This window comes from Zingiber officinale, chromosome 6B, assembly GCF_018446385.1.
Source record: "Zingiber officinale cultivar Zhangliang chromosome 6B, Zo_v1.1, whole genome shotgun sequence".
NCBI lineage: Eukaryota > Viridiplantae > Streptophyta > Magnoliopsida > Zingiberales > Zingiberaceae > Zingiber > Zingiber officinale.
In genome coordinates this window covers 105,855,905-105,876,051 of record NC_055996.1, presented here as the reverse complement: position 1 = coordinate 105,876,051, position 20,147 = coordinate 105,855,905, and the positions used below count along the sequence as shown (strand labels likewise).

General features: G+C 39.0%; 1 protein-coding gene across 1 annotated transcript; it reads left to right on the top strand.

Annotated features, from left to right (window-relative positions):
• Window positions 1-4,457: 4,457 nt before the first annotated feature.
• Window positions 4,458-19,925, top strand: LOC121988705 (nicastrin-like). The gene is made up of 16 exons (XM_042542270.1): window positions 4,458-4,631; window positions 4,818-4,928; window positions 5,098-5,215; window positions 6,519-6,598; window positions 6,677-6,753; window positions 6,858-6,935; window positions 7,987-8,058; window positions 8,167-8,240; window positions 9,161-9,293; window positions 9,434-9,505; window positions 16,048-16,167; window positions 16,788-16,865; window positions 17,689-17,829; window positions 18,441-18,522; window positions 18,603-19,038; window positions 19,406-19,925. Exons 1-16 carry the CDS (start codon window positions 4,565-4,567, stop codon window positions 19,668-19,670), a joined length of 2,004 nt encoding a protein of 667 aa, XP_042398204.1. The 5' UTR covers window positions 4,458-4,564; the 3' UTR covers window positions 19,671-19,925.
• Window positions 19,926-20,147: the final 222 nt, after the last annotated feature.

Genomic DNA, 20,147 nt, shown 5'->3' with positions numbered 1-20,147 from the left:
TAAATGTTTAATTAACTTACGAATAAAACATTAATACAAGAATTAATTAGTGCTTTAAAAAGGTTATTCAAAACATTTTATTTCAGAAATTTACTTACTTAGAATTTTTTTTCCCTAAGTTTTTTTGTGCTTAAAAATTCTCAAAAATTTAAGTTAGGATTTTTTTTAGGATTTTTTTCTTACTTAGAAAAATTCTCAAAAATCATTTCTTCTTAAGTTGAAAACTTTTTTCTGAAACTAGAAATCTCAGCTTAAATAACTTAAATTTTTTTTTTCTTAAAAACCTAGAATTTTTTTTTAAAATATTTTTTCTATGTTTTTAAACCCTTAGATTGTTTTTTTTTCTTGGAACCCCATTTTTTTGTGATCAAAGGGGGAGAAAGGAAAGTATAAGTCTAGGGGGAGGTAGATAGATTTTAATCTTTTTCTATCTTTTTGCACTTAAATTACAAATTAAGTTAATTTACTTAACTTTATTTTATATCTATTTTAACCCTAGCTTAACTTAGGTTGATCACACCAAAAAGGGGGAGATTGTTGGAACCCCAAGGTTGTTTTGGTGTGATCAACAAGTTAAGTTAGGTCCTGTATGTATTTAACCTTGTGTCTAAGTGTGCAGGAGCTTAGGAACACAGGTAGTCGAGCGGAAGACGCAGCTAGCGAGAAGGACGGCACGCTGTGCGTCCGAGGGACGAGGCGCTGCGGAAGAGTACACCGGCGGACGAGAAGGAAGCGCACAGTGGTTCCGAGGGACGAAAGCCGGAGCGTAAGATTGCTCGGGGAGCAAGAGACGCAGCTAGCGAGAAGGTCGACGACCGAGGGACGAAGACTGCGGATGAGTACGCTGGCAGACGAGAAGGAAACACGCGGCAATTCCGAGGGACGAGAAGCCGGAGGGAAGCACGCTCGAGAAGACCGGAAGTTGGGTTCGGGTGAGCCCTTTTCCGGATGGCAGAGATCACCCAAGCAAGCGGATCCGGAGTAGAAGACCCGGACCGAGCCGAACCAAACCGGAGCAGTGGTCCCCGGATGAAAAAGTCAACGTTGGTTGACTTTGGGCTCCGGGGCGCCCGGAACAGTCCGGGGCGCCCGGAGCAGCCCGGGGTGCCCGGAGCAGCCCGGGACGCCCGGAACCCTTCCGGGCGCTCGGACCAGTATTTTGACCAGATCGAGTCAAAACTCGATCTGAACGTTGGGGGATAAAATTTATCCCCCCCAGGGCGCCCGGAACCCTTCCAGGCGCCCCGACCAAGGCTATAAATATAGCCTTGGTCCAGAAGCTTTGTATCAACTCAGAAATTTACATTCTAAACACTTGTGCGCTTCTGTTCTAGTTTAGCTTCTGTCTTTTGTGCTTTCACTGCTGTAAGAGGCTTCTCCGCCTGAAGGAGATATTTTAGTGCACGTTTATTCCTTGGATTAACAATCTCCTTGGTTGTAACCAAGTCAAATTGTGAGCCTCTTCTTTCTGCTTTTTATTTACTGCTAATTTACTTTATGCAAGTGTTCTGTTGAAAGTTCGAGAAGGGTCTTTTCTGTTTATTTTTTTTCAGGCTATTCAACTCTCCTTCTAGCTGGCCCAACGGTCTTACAGTTAGTGGTCCGCGTCCTTTTGAGCGGCTCTTCACTGAGCGAAATGGCTAATTTCATCTGGCCGACCGGCTGATCCACGTTACTAGTGAATCCGAACAGGGGTGTTGTCATAGGCAGCAGCTCAGCCCTGTCGATCTGAAGCTGGTCGAACGTCCTCTTGAAGATGATGTTGACTGAGCTCCCCGTGTCAATAAAGATGCGATGAATAGTATAGTTTGCTATTACTGCTCGGATAATGAGGGCGTCGTCGTGAGGCATTTCAACTCCGTCGAGGTCGCCAGGGCTGAAGCTGATCTCGGACCCGTTCGCCTTCTCTCAGCTGCATCCTACGGCATGGATCTCCAACCGTCGGACGTACGACTTGTGGGCTCAGTTGGAGTCTTCACTAGTTGGCCCTCCAGCGATGATGTTGATTTCCCCCCAAGCGGTGTTGCTTCTATTTTCTTCCTCCCGAGCATACGGTCTGGCTCGCTCTTGGGAGGCTTGGGGGTTGCTTCTTGTTTGGTGTGGATGTTGCTGCTCGGGTGACTGTCTGGTTGTTCGTCGTCCGGCGTTTTGATGATTATGATGCCGGTTAAGTGAAGGCGATCGGCGGCGATAGTTCCTTGGCTTAGTGACCGGGGCGAGACTCCGGTAGTCGCGGGTGTTGTGGGTTGCCGACTGATGAAGTGAACAAAACATGGGAGTCCATATATATCTTTCCTCTCGGCTTAGGCCGCTCGACCTCCATGTGTTGGACAACGTGCAACCTTGATTCCTGATGCGACCTCATCCCCTCGACCCGGGGTCCTCTGGGTGGTTGATGAATGGCTTGAGGCCTCCGCTCGGCCGGTGCTGCTAACTCTGCTGGTGTTTCCTTTTTACGGGCCGCTTGCGCCTCCTCCACATTGATGTATTCGCTCGCCTTTTTCAACATATGGTCATAATCACGTGGCGGCTTTCTGATGAGCGAGCGGAAGAAGTTGCCATCCATTAGCCCCTGGGTGAAGGCGTGCATCATGGTCTCGGATGAGATTGCGGGAATGTCCAGAGCGGCCTGGTTGAATCGTTGGATGTACGCTCGGAGAGTCTCTCTGGCCCCCTGCTTCACGGAGAACAGACTGATGCTAGTCTTTTGGTAACGCCTACTACTCACAAAGTGGTGGAGGAAAACCGTTCGGAAATCCTTGAAACTTCAAATCGATCCGTCCGGCAGCCTCCGGAACCAACGTTGTGCGGAGCCGGACAGGGTGGTGAGGAAGACCCTGTATTTTACTCCGTTGGTGTATTGATGAAGAGTGGCGGCGTTGTCGAACTTACCGAGGTGGTCGTCCGGGTCGGTTGTACCATTATACTCTTCGATCGCTAGTGGAGCGTAATGCTTTGGGAGCGGGTCTTGTAGAATCGCCTCAGAGAACTGGCGATTGATCCGCTCGGGGGATGACTCGGTTCGAGGCGCCTTTCCTTTCCTAGCATCCCGCACGGGCGCTTCATCGGATGATCCCTGGTTGGCTTGGGCCAACTCGGACGGAGTCTGGAACAGGGCCCGATGGAAGGGAATAGGGGCAGCGGGTGCCTCTCCTAGCGTGCCGATCTGCCCTCTATTCTGCGCCCAAGTAGAAAATTGCTCCGGTCGATCTTCTAGTGCCGCTCGACCCCCTGATGCTGAGGTGGCCTGCTGTGCCAACCGCTCGGCGTGAGCCTTTTGTGCTGCTCCACTATCTTCACTGCTCGCGCCTGGATGAGCGCGTCGAGCTCTTCTTGGGAGAGCGTCACGGTATGTTGACGTCCAGCTTCTTCCATCGCCTCGGCTCCGGATTCAGGTGCGTTCCCACAGACAACGCTAATTTGATTATGTCCGGACGCTGAGTCGACAGACATTGGGGATGTGACGCTCTTGTTGACGGCGTATGAACCTCCGACTGGTGTGAGCCTTTGATGAGAACCTGCAAACACAATACCGAGCAGGGAAGGGGTTCCCGGCGACGACCCTCCGACGCTCAAGTCAGCTCCGGCAAGAAGAGATCGAGGCAGAATAACGAGCGTGAAGACTAGCTACAGTAGATGAGAATGCATACCTCCGTCGAAGCCTGAGGTCTTTATATAGGACCCCCGGGAGGTGCGTGCACGCTTCTCGAGGTGTGCACGCTTCCCAAGACATACCTTAAAATGGATGTGTCAGAAAAGTACGTCCGGCGCCATACCGCAACCGTCCGAGCATATCTTTGCCCTGACAGTGGAAACTTCCACCGTACGATTCTTTGTTCGGTCCGGCCGCCGACCATGCTGTTCGTCGGCGGCACATGTCTTGAGAAGGATATCACCAGCTGCCCCCTTTGTCCTCTTCTATACCTTTTGTCTGTTACTAGCCTGAACGGGAGAGATGCTTGAACTCACTGTCGTTCGGGAGGGGACATGTATTGGACCGAGCGAGAAGGCTGCTCGGCCACTTACTCGGACAGGAATGTGTTCGTTGATCCGCAGCTCGTCCGAGCGGACAGACCGCCTGACACCCCAACTTTCTTAGACGGACTTATGAGCGTCGGAAACCCGACCTGCTGTCGAGTTATTTTTACGCTGCTCCGAGCGCGATCGTGGCCGATCAGCCAGGTGACCTTCCGATCGATCATACCTTTAGATTGACCCTTGACTTTGACCTCTACGTGTCATTTACTCTTTGTCCCGTACGAAACTCCATTTTTACTACCGGATCAACTATAGATTGGATAAATGTCTTATATCATCACTCCACAATTATCCAATATCCTGCCTTGGATCTTTTATATGGTTCATTTAAACCATCGCCGGTTCGCACAAATTAGCACGATCCGGTCTAAAGGCATCGGCGAGCAAACTCACTTATTTATCTGGTCGGCTCGGTGGCTTCATTTTTTCTCGACCCTCCACAGAATGCTGGGATTCCCCGACCGTAGTCGTTGAATTGCTGTCCGGCGATCGCTAGGGTTCCTCCGCTGAACTCGAGTGCCCAACCATGGCTCTCAAACTTCTCCTCTTCTTTGCTCTCTCCATTCTCTTTGTCACTCGCCGCTCAATCGCCGGTAAGTTCGTCATCGCAATGAGTCTCCAATCAACCTTTCACACAAAAAGCTAGACGAACTCACTTATATCTTAAATTGGCTTAGCCTCTGAATTCTATAAAGTTTAATCGGAGGAGTAACCTTTGAAGTTGATGCATCTCTCGGCATGATTTTGATAGTACTGATTTGTTTCTAATAACATGTAAGGACCGGACACTTTAGAGTCAGTTCCAGATCTGCAGAGGGTCATGTACCAGAATATCAAAAGTTACCCTTGCGTGAGGCTTCTGAATCTTTCTGGGGAGATTGGTTGTTCTAGTAAGTGGGAATCATGTATTACATACAGTCTGTGTTGTTTAGAGAAATTACTTTTTTATGTTGTTAATTCTTGCGTGAAATTTTGTACATGCTATTTGAAGAAAAGGATGCTAGTATTAATTGTTCTCATAGACGGGTTGACTAATTGGTTTTACATTTTATACAACAGATCCTGGTCTCCGAAAGGTAGTTGCACCCATTGTAAGGCTCAATCACAGCGATGAGGACTTGTCTTATCCATCAGCTATTTTACTTCCCTTAGAGAAGTTGGAAAGTTTGTTCCAACGGTATGATGAATCAATTGCTTTAATATGCTCTTTCTATGTCCTGCTTAGGCAAATTAAGTTCAAACAATTTTGATGCTAGGTCACCGTTTCCATGCCCTTCCACTTAATAACTTACCTCCTCTATTTTCAATTGCTATTGTTTGATTGAAGACATGATCTTAGCGTTGCCTAGGTGATGTTTTATCTTAATGATGCTATTTAAAAATTAATAATTCTAGTTAATAACAAAATACATGTTGCAACATCAATACATTTCAAAAATGTCACATCTAAAGGTTCAAGTAAGTGCTTGTCTAGATGCATCCAACTTCCAGTCATAAGGTTCAGTTAAGTGCTCATAAAGTATTGCTTGCTGTTCTTACTGAGTCTTATCTTAGTTATTGGCTCCAGTCCTCTTGCTACACTAGCCTATTGTTCTATTGTTCTCCAAAAGGGAATAATAAAATGTTGTTTTTCTTTTGGAAGATGACCTTTTATATATTGCACCCTCAAGTTGATAGCATGGACATGAATTTTTTTTGTGAATTAGGAGTCCTCTTCCTTAGAATTGTGATAGACCACTATCAAGTACCCTTTATTGGGTGTAGTTAGTTATCATTTTAACTGCAAAGATAAGAAGTGAATGTAAATAAGGATAGATATAAGATTCTTTTTTTTCCCACCCTTTTAGTCACTTGTGTCACATGACTAATTATTTGTATTTGTGTCAAATGCTGGATGAAGGACATTTAAGATGCCAAATTGTATGATCAAGAGAGAACGACACATCTATATTGGTTTATCAATTGCCGGTTTTTTATCCTGTTACCATCACTGCATTTGTCACTTTCTTCTTGATTGAGACTTTATTGGTCCTTAGTCTACATCCATCAGTATGGGGTAACAAACCAATAGTACTCTATGGAACACATGGTTGTTTTTTTTTCCTACCACCTCTACAAGCCACATTTCTTGGAAGCCCACTCACCTTAGTACTGTGGCATCATTGGATAACTATTTTTTCTTGTAGTGGTTAGAGATTCAGAATGGATTTCATCAATGGAGCCTTCTTCATTGAATCACCATATAGGTCAATGTAGTTAATCTTGTCCAGGGAATGTAGTTAGGATTTGTGAGCAACTGGTCTTGATCCTTGATTTGCCTTCATTTTTTGTGATGTGACTTAATTTTGCTCATATGGCTTTTAATTCTATTTTAGAAGTTGTGACCACGATTAAATTTAACCTTCCCACTTTCCTTATTTGTGAAGTATCAGAAAGTTTCTAATGCTGCTTGGATTCAACATTAACATTGCGTGATTTAGGGTTTCTAAAGATGTTGATTTCGCCCATAAAATTGCTGGTGTTTTGGTTGAATCAGATGAGTACCCAAGCAAGTCAACAGGTTTTATTCCCTCTAACAAGCAAAAATTTTCTATCGTCTAATTGTTTGTAATGGGGTGTCAGAGTGTTTCATTTACAGGTTTCTCACCCGCTGAAAAATTCCCACAAGCAGCTTTTGCACCATACAAAAATCATAGTTATGAATGGAATGCTGATGTGAGTTATCTATTATGAGCCCCAAATTACTGATGTTTCAGAATTAAATGTTACCTTTTGTTCTTGTAGGAAATATCTAAATAGTGGGACTTGTAATTTTGCAGGGTTCTGGCATCATGTTAAATCACTACAATTTTCCTGTGTTTTTGCTATCTCCTCAGGCCAATTCTATTGTCCAAGAGGTAGTTTCTTTATCTTGTTAAATCAATAAAGTAACTATGACAGTGCAGACTGGACATAATTGTTGTTTCTTTATTATTGCTTTACCAGAGTGTTTTGCATAGGAAAAAAAAATCTTGCCTAGTCATGTTAATTGCTTGATAGTCTCCCAAGCCAACACTGCTTCTCCTGGTTTATTCTGAACAAGATTTTTTTTAACCACTCATTAAAAGGTGCTTGAACAAGCACCTAAGTATAAAATCAAGTGACGCCCAGTTAAAGCATCTTTAATCTTATAGGTGGGTGGCTTCCACAGTCGCTGCTTAACATCTGTTTAGCAGTGTTACATGTGTACTCAACCATCTTGGCACTTCGATGTGAAGTAGATTTCCACAAATAGAACTTCTTTGTGAATGACTAGCTAAGCTATTGTAAATTATCCAACGGAAGCAATATTATCTATTTATTTTTTAATAATTTTTTATAACATTTCATGATCAATACATCGTTTCATAACAAGTGATGATGTCTTGGTGCAACTGTGGATTTTTTTTTATCAAGCCTACAATTATTCTAGCTCACTTTTTTCTAGGCTTCTCTCTCTTCTTGGGTACTCTTCTTTTCCTTTGCAAGGGTGTTACTTTAAGCAAGAGCATAAAAACTGAGGAATCAGGATACAACTCTCTAGCACCTTTTTCATCTTAATTGACAATCCAGTTATCATAATACAATTTGACCAACATCACATGATTTAATTAATTTCCATCTTTTTAATCAGCATGGATACCAAGTTTCTTAGTAGGCATATAATAATTAACTCACTCTTAAATATGCCAACACACTCTTAACTATGTTGTGTCTTGGTCATTCTCTTCCTCCAAGTGTTTGCTCTAACTTAAAAATGCGTGCCTTCTTCTACGTAGGCAAGTGCCTAGGTTAATAACTTGACATTACATAGCCTAATTGGCAATTGGCACCACAGAATACCTATCATTCTTACCTAATGCACATTAGTAATTTTTTAATTTCCATTGTTTGTTTTTGCTTTTGTATTATGTTTGTTGCATCACGCAGTTGGCTGATAAGAATGCTGAGGAGCCTGATTTATATAAAGTACATGTTGCTGAATTTGACTTGGTCATGCAGGTTTAAATTTCTTGCATCTCTATATCTCGATAATATGTGTTTGATAAAGTCAGACTATTTTGGTGTTGAAGTGATTATTTGTTTACTATGCAACTTTCTTTATGTTAGACAACTAAGGCACACACTCAGGATTCAGAATCTTGTTTGAAAGAACAGTCTTGTCTACCATTAGGTGGTTTCAGGTGAATTTTCTTATTGATCTGATTTAGTTTCTTATGTTCTTTGCAAATAATTATTTTTTCTCTCTTATGATGGGACATTATGCATTGATGGAGGAGGATATAATTATCATTGATTACTATTGTCATATACATTGTCATCTGCTCTTGCACAATGATAACTATTAGAATAGATAGTTAAGTCCTATGCCATTTGTATATTAGCTATTATGTTCAAGTCTCATATAGATGAGTCTAACTATTCTCTTGAAAATTGAATACAAATTCTTCTTTCCTCTTTAAGTCTAGGCAGCAGAGCAAGGTTGTCCTGGGTTTCTTTTCTTTCTGTCCTTGTTGGGCCGGCGAGGATGTGAGGCTGATCTTGCAAGTGTAAACTCCTTTCTTCTCTATAGACAGAAGGAAGGTTAAATTTTGAAAACCTTTTAATTCATAGTGCCACATTGGCTTTCTTCTTCTTTTCTTGATATTAGCACATAATTTTTTCTCCTCACTTGCTTACATTTGTAAGATGTTAAAAATCTTTTCTTTAACTAATGTCAGTGTTAAATTTGTTGTGAATTGTTTTATTCTTAATTTCATCTGTTCTTTTATCTTCTATCTGTTGGTTGTTTAACTGATCTTTTCTAATTTAATGACCTGTTATCTATACACTAAATGTAAGCACAATATAATGTAGTAGTATCATGAGGTACAGGGACATGGATTTATTTGTTTTGTTCCACTATATTGAACGTAGTTCATTAACTACTTTCGCCCCAGTTTTTCCAAAATTAACTTATATGTGCATATTAAATATATCCAATAACCACATACATTTTGAATCACACTCCCGCTCTTCCTATTTATTTCATGGATTAATATTTACTTCTGAGGTTTTATTCTTATGTTTTTCTAACTGTATAATGAATGTTTCTGAAGGGCAGTGTATGGTCTTCTCTACCACCAATAAACGTCTCTTCTAAGGAACCTCCTAAACCTATTATAATGGTGGTGGCATCTCAAGACTCTGCATCTCTTTTTCGTGACCTAAGTCTTGGTGCTGAATCTTCTATCTCAGTGAGTTACAGGCCACGGATTTGCTTATGCATTATGGTTGACAAAGTTTTTCTATTTTACCTTTTAAATTATTATGAAATTTCCGTCAATCTTGCAATTCATTTGTGTATGATGGTAGTTGATTCTTTGGCTTTGCATAGGGTCTTATCGCCTTGCTGACTGCAGTTGATGCTCTTTCTTATGTCAATGATCTAACTGAGCTCAAGAAACAGGTACCTTATATTTTGTTCACTATCCCTGTCATGTCTGCACCTCCCTCTTGTTATCTGGGATCTTGATGCATGTGTTTTCATATTCTTCTACTTAGAAACAGAAGTTGATTTTAGCATTACAATTACACATGCATTGTTATATAATGGCAATAACATTGAATTGGCCCACATCTATATAGTATGTCATTTTAAGCAATGGAGTCTAACCCATCTGATAATCTGATTTTCGGACATTAATAACCTGTCTGATAATCTGATTCTTTAACATTTCCTTAAGCTAGACTATACAAAGAACTCTGGGGGTTTGAGTATGTTTATTGCTCTGATTGAGGACTTGTTCCCCAAATCTTCTATTTTCAGAGGAAAAATATGCCTTCCACTTTTTATTTTTTCTTCTAGAAAACTGATCTATCTCAATTTCATGCAGCCATATAACTTGTTTCCGTGATGTAGTATTTCTGTTCATGTTGAAGCCTAAAACATGCCACTGGCTGATGGAATACTGAGAATTTCTCATATAACAAATGATCAGCATGAAAGCCATATTTTATAAGCAGCGTGAACATTTAAATATCAAGGCTTGCTTTGATACAAATTACGCAATGTTTGCTACTTTCACAAAGCGTTCTTAAGGGCGCTGGATGCTAGTGCAGGGTGTAACTTACAATACTAGAAGTAAGCAGTTGTTCTAGGCTTGTAGCTCATTGGTGTCCTGAAGTGGAATGCAATAGCCATTGCATAACTTGTAGTAGATTTGAATCAAGAAGAGTCTTAACTCGTAATGGTCTTGAGTTTACATGTTGTGAACCAAACCAGTTGACATGTACTGTCATGATTAAACTGCTACCTATATTGGAAGCAACCTGTTGAAGAATGTAGCATACAGTTTAATTTTATTTTCATTTATTGAGATAAAAAGAATTGATAATCTTTATTGAAGAGGAAACTATAATTAGACTAATTGACAGATATATTAACTAATATATACAAATAATATGGTAATTAATATATATAGATAATATGGTAACTAATATATACAAATACCCAACTTGTTACAAAGATAATCAACCCAAACCCCATTTAAAGCTTTTGTGAAGATGTTCTCTAGTTGCTCTCCCGTCTTCACATATCATGTGGAAATCAAGCTTTGTTGAATTTTCTCACGAACAAAATGATAATCAATTTTAGAATGTTTCGTTCACTCATGAAACACAAGATTTGATGCAATATGAAGAGCAACTTGGTTATCACACTATGTTTTTGCCGATACAAAAATTTTAAGTCCTAGTCAAGAGTTGATATATCCACATTATCTCACATACAGTGTCATAGCCCTATAGTCTGACTTGCAATGTTGTGACACAATGTTTTGCTTCTTATTCTTTCATGAGATTAAATTTCCTCCCACAAAGATACAATAACCTAAAGTATATCTTCTATTCATTTTGGAACCTGCCTAATCTGCATATGAAAAACATTCAATATGAGTGTGCCCATGATTTGCATATATGATACCCTGACCGGTGCTCCCTTCAAGTAACACAAAATTTGCTCTAACATTATCTAATGATGAACGATTGGAGATGACATAGACTGACAACACTAACCGAATATGTAATATCTGGATAAGTCATGGTAAGGTAATATAACTTCCCAACCAATCTTCGATATCTCTAAGGATGTTCAAATAGTTCATTCTGAGTCATACAAGGTTTGTCCCCAATTTTTCTGTCTCAATTAATAGGTTAAGGGCATATTTTCTCCGAGAGAGAAATATACTTTTTTTACTCATAACTTCAACACCTAAAAAATACTTTATCACCCCAAGTCTTTCATGTGAAACTGAGTATGAATGAAAAATTTAAGAGATGAGATTCCCATGATCGCTTCCAATGATAACAATATAATCCACATATACGACTAATAGAATGATACTAGTTCCTGAATGCTTGTAGAATACAGAATGGTCATATTTGCTTTTCATCATATCAAAATTTTCAAAACCTGACTAAATTTTCGAAACCAAGCACGAGACTTGTTTTTACCATACAAAGATTTTCGAAGGCGACAAACTTTCCCTAACTCCCCCTAAGTAATAAACCAGGAGGTTGCTCCATATACATGTCCTCCTGAAGATCACCATGAAGAAAAATATTCTTGGTATCAAGTTGATGTAAAGGCTAATGATGAATAGTGACTATTACAATAAACAATCGAACATATGTCAACTTTGCAACAGGACCATAACCTTTAGTGACAAGACGAGCTTTTAATTGGACAGTTGGGTTGACTTTAACTGCGAATACCCATTTGCATCCAAAAGCTCGTTTCCCTGAAGGTAGATCAACCAAGTGTCATCGTCATCTAAAGCATTCATCTCCTCTATCATCACATCTTTCCAACCAGGTGAGATATGACCTAACAGACAATTTCAGGAATAGAGATAGAGTCAAGTGAAACAATAGAAGAATAAGAGGAAGATAATAAGTCGTTATAACAAAAGAAATAGGATAAGTACATTAGCATTTACATTTGTGTAACACAATAGAAAGATCATCGCTCGGGACTGGATCTGCTGACGAAGTAGTAGTTGCAAGACATGAAGAGGTTGACGTCTGGAGTATACTTGAATAATAGAAGGCTTGACAGGAGTCGGTTTCGATATGGGTGCGGAGGATGTGATAGAATACACTAACAAATCATTATCCTCCCTTCAACGAGTCAGAATAGTTGAGGACGGGAAATAAGGTGTGTCTTCCATGAAGGTAACATCAATTGAGACAAGATATTTGTTAATCCTGGGACACAACACCTATAACTTTCTGAAGATGAGAATAATCAAGGAAAATACACTTCAAAGACTTGAGATCTAGTTTAGTAACATGTGGACGAATATCCCGAACAAAACAAGTGTTGCCAAATATCCTAGGGTTAATAGGAAACGACGACTTATTGGGAAAAAAGATTTTGTAAGGGATCTCACCATGAAGAACAGAGGATGGCATGCGGTTAATGAGAAAACATACTATAGAAATTGTATTAGCCCAAAAAGGTTTGGAAACATTCATTTGAAATAAAAGAGCTCGTGCAATTTCAAGACGATGTTCATTTTTTACATTCAGCCACACTATTTTGGGATGGAGTATCAACGCAAGAGGTTTCATGAAGCATGCCATTTTGACCCATATAAGATTGGAATAAATATTCCTTGGCATAATCACGTCGCAAAGCAAGGAAAAAAATTGAATTGTGTTTTAATCCCAACACAAAAGGCACAAAATATAGAAAATAACTCAGAACGATTTTTTATTAAATATAACCAAGTAGAATAATCATCTACAAAAGTAACAAAATACCTAAAATCAAGTTTAGACAAAATAAGACAAGGACTCCAAATATCAAAATGAACTAATTCAAAAGGAATAGTAGCATGGTTATTTACTCTAGGACTCGAACTAAGATGGTGATGTTTTACAAACTGACACGACCCACAATCTAATGAAGACACCTTACCATATTGTGGACAAAACTTTTTGAGCAAAGGGAGAGATGAATGTCCCAACCTACAATGAGCCTTGAAAGGAGAAGTGACACTCGAGCAAGCAAAAAAAAAAATTTTTTACCAATATTCTTCTTGGTTAAAAGATCCTGAAATAAGCAATGATCACGGAAAATGACATGCAATAGTTAAGATTATGAGTTAGTTGACTAACATAGAACAAATTAAAGGATAAATTAGGTAAATGTAAGATAGAGGGCTGGGGAAGCAAAGGGTAGGATTGATAGTGCCGGATCCACGAACATAAGATGGAGACCCATTAGCTAAAGTAACGGTAGGAGTGTTCTTTCGACTGAAAAGTAGAAAAGAGACTAGTATTACCTATCATATGATCCATGACATCAGAATCATGACCCATTTGAAGGATGAGGAAAGAAAACATGTGTTTTGTTTACTTGAATCAGCAATGGCAGTGACAGAGGGAGATGAAGACATGAGTGATTCCTGATTTTTTGATAACTTGGCAAATTCATATGTAGGCCAAGTGTTTTTGTTGAATTTTATACTGAAGCTTTCTACACTCGAATTTCGTATGACTTGGCTTGTAGTTGCGCATAATACCACCCGAATTCGGTGTTTGAGTTTCACAGTCATGTGAGCCACCGCTATTGTTTCCAATGGAACTAGTTGATCTTCCATGCACATAATTAGTATTGCGACACACTAAAGCACCATTAAGCAGAACGGGAGTATTTTCTGTATGGAGGACACGACTAAATACATCTTGTAAAGAGACGACCTCAGAACCAGAGAACTTGTGACTTAGCAGACTCAAAGTCAGGAGATAGGCCAATAAGGAAGTTCATGATAGCCATCTGCTCTCGTTAGCGTTGTTGAATCTTCACATCGGAGCTAAAAGGCAGCAACATATTAAGCTCCTCAAATGCCTTCTTGAATGCTATAAAATAATTGATCAGAGGTTGATTTTATTTTTCCACACGGTAAAATGTTTTGCAACCTCATACATGCGGGAGAAATTTCCTTTTATAGAGTACACAAATTCCAAGTAATCCATTAGTTCTTTAACAAATTCATAGTGATTGATCAAACAAATTACCTCACTATCAATACAATTTTGAATATGAAGGAACAAGCGAGCATTCTCTCTAAGCTTTGCTTCGAATCATCTTAGGAGGGTCATTAGTCAAATGACTATCTTTGTCAATACTTTGTAGATAAAGACGAATAGTCTTACTCCAATCCAAATAGTTGAACCATTTAACTTATAGTCCGTGATTTTAGACATCATACACACCACATCCGTCACAATAGAATGTTTATTTTCAGCCATATGATTTTATCCCAAAGGAAGTCAATTAAGAGAAGATTCGAAAGGAAGATCCAAACCAACAAGTATCATGTGCTTGGATGCTGCTCACGCTGAGGAAAGCAGGACGACAGGTTTAGGCTGGCGGCAAGGATTGCTGGCGGCCGAGGCGGTGGGTCAACATAGGAGCAGCCCCATGAGTTGTGCGCTGGGAAAGGGGAGGCGTAACAACAACAGGTGCGGCGACAACGAGTAGCCAACTTTGTGCGCGGACAGATGAGGGAAGGAAAGAGTGCCGGTGATGAGGTCGTGGTCGGTTGGTGGAGGCGCGTGCATGTGGGCGATGGTGAGGCGAAGATGGAACCCTAATTTCGAAGCTGCTCTAATATCATATTATTTGAGGTAAAAAGAATTGATAATATTTATTAAAGAGGAAACTCTAATTAGGCTAATTGATAATTAGCTAATTAACATATATATTAACTAATATATATAGATAATGTGGTAACTAATATATACAGATAATATGATAACTAATATATACAAATAATATGCATTTATGAAAGTTTTAAGATTTCACTGAATCTCCTTTCCAGAGGGAGTGTTGGACTATATTCTATATTACTAGTATTTTGCTGTTTTCAGCCTCCTGCTGATGTAGAGGACTCTAGTAATTAAGTTGTCCAACAGACATATCCATATTATTGAAAATAACAAATATGTTATACTGATTGAACATGTGAATGTACAAGTTAGCTTGAAATTTTTGCTAGTAGTTTCATTTAACCTTTTGATTCAATAGTTTTGAATAAGGACACAATCCGTGGTATAAGTGTTAGGCTTTTGCTGGTATGTGGATGCTGTAGGTGCTGCACGGAGTCATAATGTTGAGTGCAAAGAAAAAAGGAAAATCAGCCTAAGGGTTCCTTTATTTTACCTTTTGAACAAATAGGTACCCCAACTGAAGGTCCCACCTTGCTCATTCTTTTAAAATGTGATCCTGAGGGAACTTGTTGGAAAACGCCACATAGTGATCACTCAATACTATGCAGGCTGACAACATGGGCCTATTTCAGGTTATTCCAATAAAACAGTTATTGTGCTATGTTCACAATATATAAAAACTATTTTAAGATGGGTTTAAAGTTTCCTCGATAAATTTTGGCACATGTTTTCCCATGCTGGGGGACCAACTGTCATCTTACACATGATCATCCCCCTCTAAGTGGTGTACTTTCCATTTGGCAGTTCATAGGGCTCTTTGTAGAATTTATGTTGTTCTCATTTGCACGAAGCATGAAGCACTTCTTAAATTATGTGCTTATTTATTGCTATGTATGCCACATACTTGAACTACTAGTTATCCTCATATTGAATAGATTAAGGACACAAGATTCATTTAGTTTCATATATTTTATCTTGAAGCCCTATTGTTGTGGATCAACTTTACTAGTATACAATATCTTATAACTTTTGTCATCATATGTTTGCTATCCTCGTGTTTTTAAATATTAAATTGTTAAAGACCAGCAGAACTAATAAACCATATTCAATTGTGCAAAGATGACAATAATAAACTTCCAATTAAGTGATTTTTTTGATCATGCAAGCACATTGCTTTTAGATGCGTGTGAGCAAAACAATATCATTTTGTATAATGATCTTTATCTTACCACAATTGTATTTATCAAGTTTTGATGATATATGTTCATGTAGCTTGTTTTCATGGTTTTCACTGGGGAAGCATGGGGATATCTTGGTAGCAGGAAATTTCTACAAGAATTAGACATGGGAACAGCTGCTGTCAATGGCCTCGACAGCACCATGATTGATCAGGTAATCTTTTAATGGCCAATTTTTTTACATTTAATATATGTTAGATAACTGATATGCATGTTAAATCAAGAAGTCAAATATTCTAGGCTGTCATGATTAGATTCCAATTGTTATACCTGTGGACGTAACGGTGTTTTCTTAGGAGTTTGGCAATGTGTCGCTATACCATGTATTTTTCAACATTGGAGGGGAGAGTCAATCAGGAAATATAACTTATCACTGTCCAGCAGACTTCCATGTGAATCTTTGCTTTCAATGCTTTGAAAATCAGTCCAGACTAGCTAGAGCAGTTGGCAAAATCTTAAATTTCACCTCAATTGCTGTATGAGCACCAAGTCATATCAACACACAGTTGGAAGGTGTTAATTTGGTTTGCTTTCTTTAACTTCCTACTATTGCAGATTTTCTCATATTTTTCTTTCTCAATGGAATTGGCAAGCTACCTTGTAAAAATTGTATGCGAAGGTTGAACTTTTAACATATCAGTTGATTTCTTTACTTGTTATGTGGATTTTAGTTATTGTCACTCTCCATTCCAAAAAAAATAAAGCAAGCTTTAAATGCATGCTGTATTAAAAATTAAAATGTGATACTTATTTCTTCTGAATTTATAATTATAGGTATTAGAGATTGGATCTGTGGGAAAAGGCTTGGATCAAGGTACGAGTGCTGCAACCTTTTATGCACATGCAGGAGGGGTAAGAGTGAATCTTGATTGTCCCACTAGTTTTCACCTAAATATATAGATCCGACATCATTTAATGATTTGTGAAGAGCAAACAAGTTGTTTTTTTAATGTATAAGCTGCTTCTTTGTCCTGCTTGGGGATTGGGTCTTTAAACTACTCAAGCTTGCCAAATTTACATTTTCGTTTAAAGATAGGTCCATAAACTCACATCATGGAATCAGATTGTGATGCTGTGACATCCTACATCATAGTTGAACAAATTTTCAAAATTCATCTGGGTGTTGTAAAAGTGAGTCGTTTCCCTACTACAGTCTTTGAGAGAAATTGTCATCCAATCAAATTTTAAATAATGTTAAATTAGGCAGGAATCCTATCAGTCAGTAATATAAGCCTTGTTTGTGCACACTGCCGAGGATTTTGCATGCACTGATTTTTGCCAATGAAATAGCATTACATGGGAAATGCCCGTTCCAATCAAATTAATGACATGATAAAATATCTGGAATGCTTTTGTAGTTTTATGACGCTTTTGTAATGCCATCAGAAATTATGCTTATCTGACACATGCTATCTCACCTCTAAGTGTACTTTCTTAACCATCAAAGCTTTTGGCCCCCAGGGCGTAGCTGAGTTGACACCCAAGTGGTAGACTTGTATTAATGGACAAGGGTTCGAGTCGTGGCTGCGGCAAATAACCCTGCCACTTAGGGGGTCGCTCAGCACCCCTTCATCTCCCCGTGGAGCTGGTGATGAAGGGCGTTTGGCATGAGCGTTATCATGCTTTTGTATTAACCATCAAAGCTTTTGACAAACATTTTACCATTGCTCTGCAGAATTCTTCTGTCACAAAAGATATGCTGGAGGCCTTGCAAAGTGCTAGCGACTCACTTGGTACAGACAATGTTAAGATCAAAATGGCAGATGCATCAAATCCTGGCATTCCACCATCTTCACTGATGGCATTTCTGAGGAAGGTTGGTAACAATAGAGTCAAATGTTGTCTGTGAGGTGTCTTGCAACTTTCACTCTCTAATTCTAATCTTCAGTATATATAATCTGATTTAATATTTTTGCACCACTCGCTCTCCTAATTTCTTTTAGATTTTATACTGCTATTTGATAAATTCTGATTCCCTATAAGATTTGTATTAATAAAATAACAATAGCTATGTGCTTCTTGCATCAGCAATTCGTAGATCCTTTTATCATCTGAAATTTAATGGTAATTTGATTGTGTAGGAAATAAGTAGTATTTCAGAGATGGATGTTTATGGCAGGAAGGTTCAGAAAACATCCTGCTTGGCTGAATTGTTTTTGTGGTGTATGGTAGTAGCTAGGGTTTAAATGAGTCCCTCAGTTACCAGGGGTTGCTTTTTTCACACCACGTATCTTAGTTATTCGAAATAGTTGAGACTTGTAACTTGTCTATATATAGTGATCTAATTGACGATCAGATTGATGAAAGAAGTGTGTATATAATAATTTAGATCACTTGGTAAGAACTGGTGTACTTGTATTTTCTCCCATAATATATATGAAAAAGCCAATCTAAGTGTGACTGAAATCTTGTTGGTTCTCTTTGCAGAACACAACCGCTGGAATTGTCCTGGAAGACTTTGGCTCTTCTTTCTCAAACAAATTTTATCATAGCCACCTAGACAATCCATGTAGGTTCATTTGACTTGGAGTTTATTAAATTCACCTATTTATTATGTAAATAATAAGCTGCCCTCATAATTTTATGCAGCAAATATAAATGCAACCTCTATTGCAGCTGCTGCTGCCTTGGTGGCACGTTCATTGTATATCCTTGCAAGTGGTGACATGCAAGTTAACCTCATGTCACTTAATTCTATAAAAGTGAATGTCTCCTTGGTCGAAGAATTAGTGGGATGCCTACTCAGTTGTGAACCTGGCCTCTCATGTGGCATTGTGAAAAACTTTATTTCTCCTAGTAACAATTGCCCAAATCATTATGTTGGTGTTTTCCTTGATTCCCCCGATACTCAATACCCTGAATATGCTGATGATGTTTCTCGATTTGTATGGAATTTTTTGGCCAATAAAACTTCTCTAGTCAAGGACAGCACAAATTCCTGCACCGGAAAGTGTGATAGTGTCGATGAAGTTTGTGTTGGAGCTGAAACTGATGGGAATGGAAGATGTGTTGTATCTACAACCAGGTAGTTTGCTTTCCTTAAAGGTTATTGCTGATTCTTTGCAGCTATTACCCTAAATTGATGTCAGGCAAATATAGTATCTAACTTTGGTTTAAATTGGTTGAAGACTTTTGATTAACAATAATGAGTACTAATGTTGATGGCAACTTGTTCTCCTGTATCATATATGCGTCAGCAATAAAAAAAAAAGAGTTGTTGGCAACTTGTTCTCCTGTATCAAAGGATCATAAATCTGCTAGAAAGTGATACCTTTATGCAATGTTGATTTTCTAAAAACAATAACTGCTTTGCACCCAGTATCAATTTAGTTTTGTTTTAATGGGGATTCATTTTTGTTGGTTGCTTTTATCAAGTTCATGTGCTCATACAGGTATGTGCCTGCTTACTCTACCCGACTCGAGCTGAAAGATAATGCTTGGCATGTCATTCATGTGAATTCATCTGATCCTATGGGATCTGTCGATCCTATATGGACAGAAAGTTTTTGGAACACTATCGGCCTGCGAGTTTACACGGTGCAGAGCTCAACATATGACTGGTTGATCCTTACTGCTGGAGTAGGTATTACTGTTGCCTCATATATCGCCACGATCATGACCAAAGCTTTTCTTGCAAAGACAGTGAAAAATGATTGATTTCTTATATTTTCTACATCATTTCCCCGGATCAAATAGAAGTCACTGGGGAAGCCCAAGTTATTCCCTCATCCTCGTCCCAAAAAATTCGTGCCTTCTCTTTTGCCAACTTCTTTATGTCAATTTTAAAAGTGGAGAGTTGGTAGTTTGTAAAAGTGCAATGCCTTGGTGATCATGACACTGAGAAGTTGCTCCTGACATGTATGTTCTATAGCGACAAGTTCTTTTTAATCTTCTTAGGATTATTTATAATTATCTTACATGGTAATTCAAAAAGACTAGTTACATATGAAATAACAAGAAAGGGCTGAACCTTGTTAAAGTGCTGACCTTTACATCTCAGTTCAGTATACTGTTTTTAATGCACCAAATCAGTTTCACTTTTGGAAGCTGTTGTATGAAGCAAGAGTTAGCTCTATCTGTGCATGAAAAACATGGGCTAGAAATGGTTTGTTTTATCAGGATGGTAAAATGATC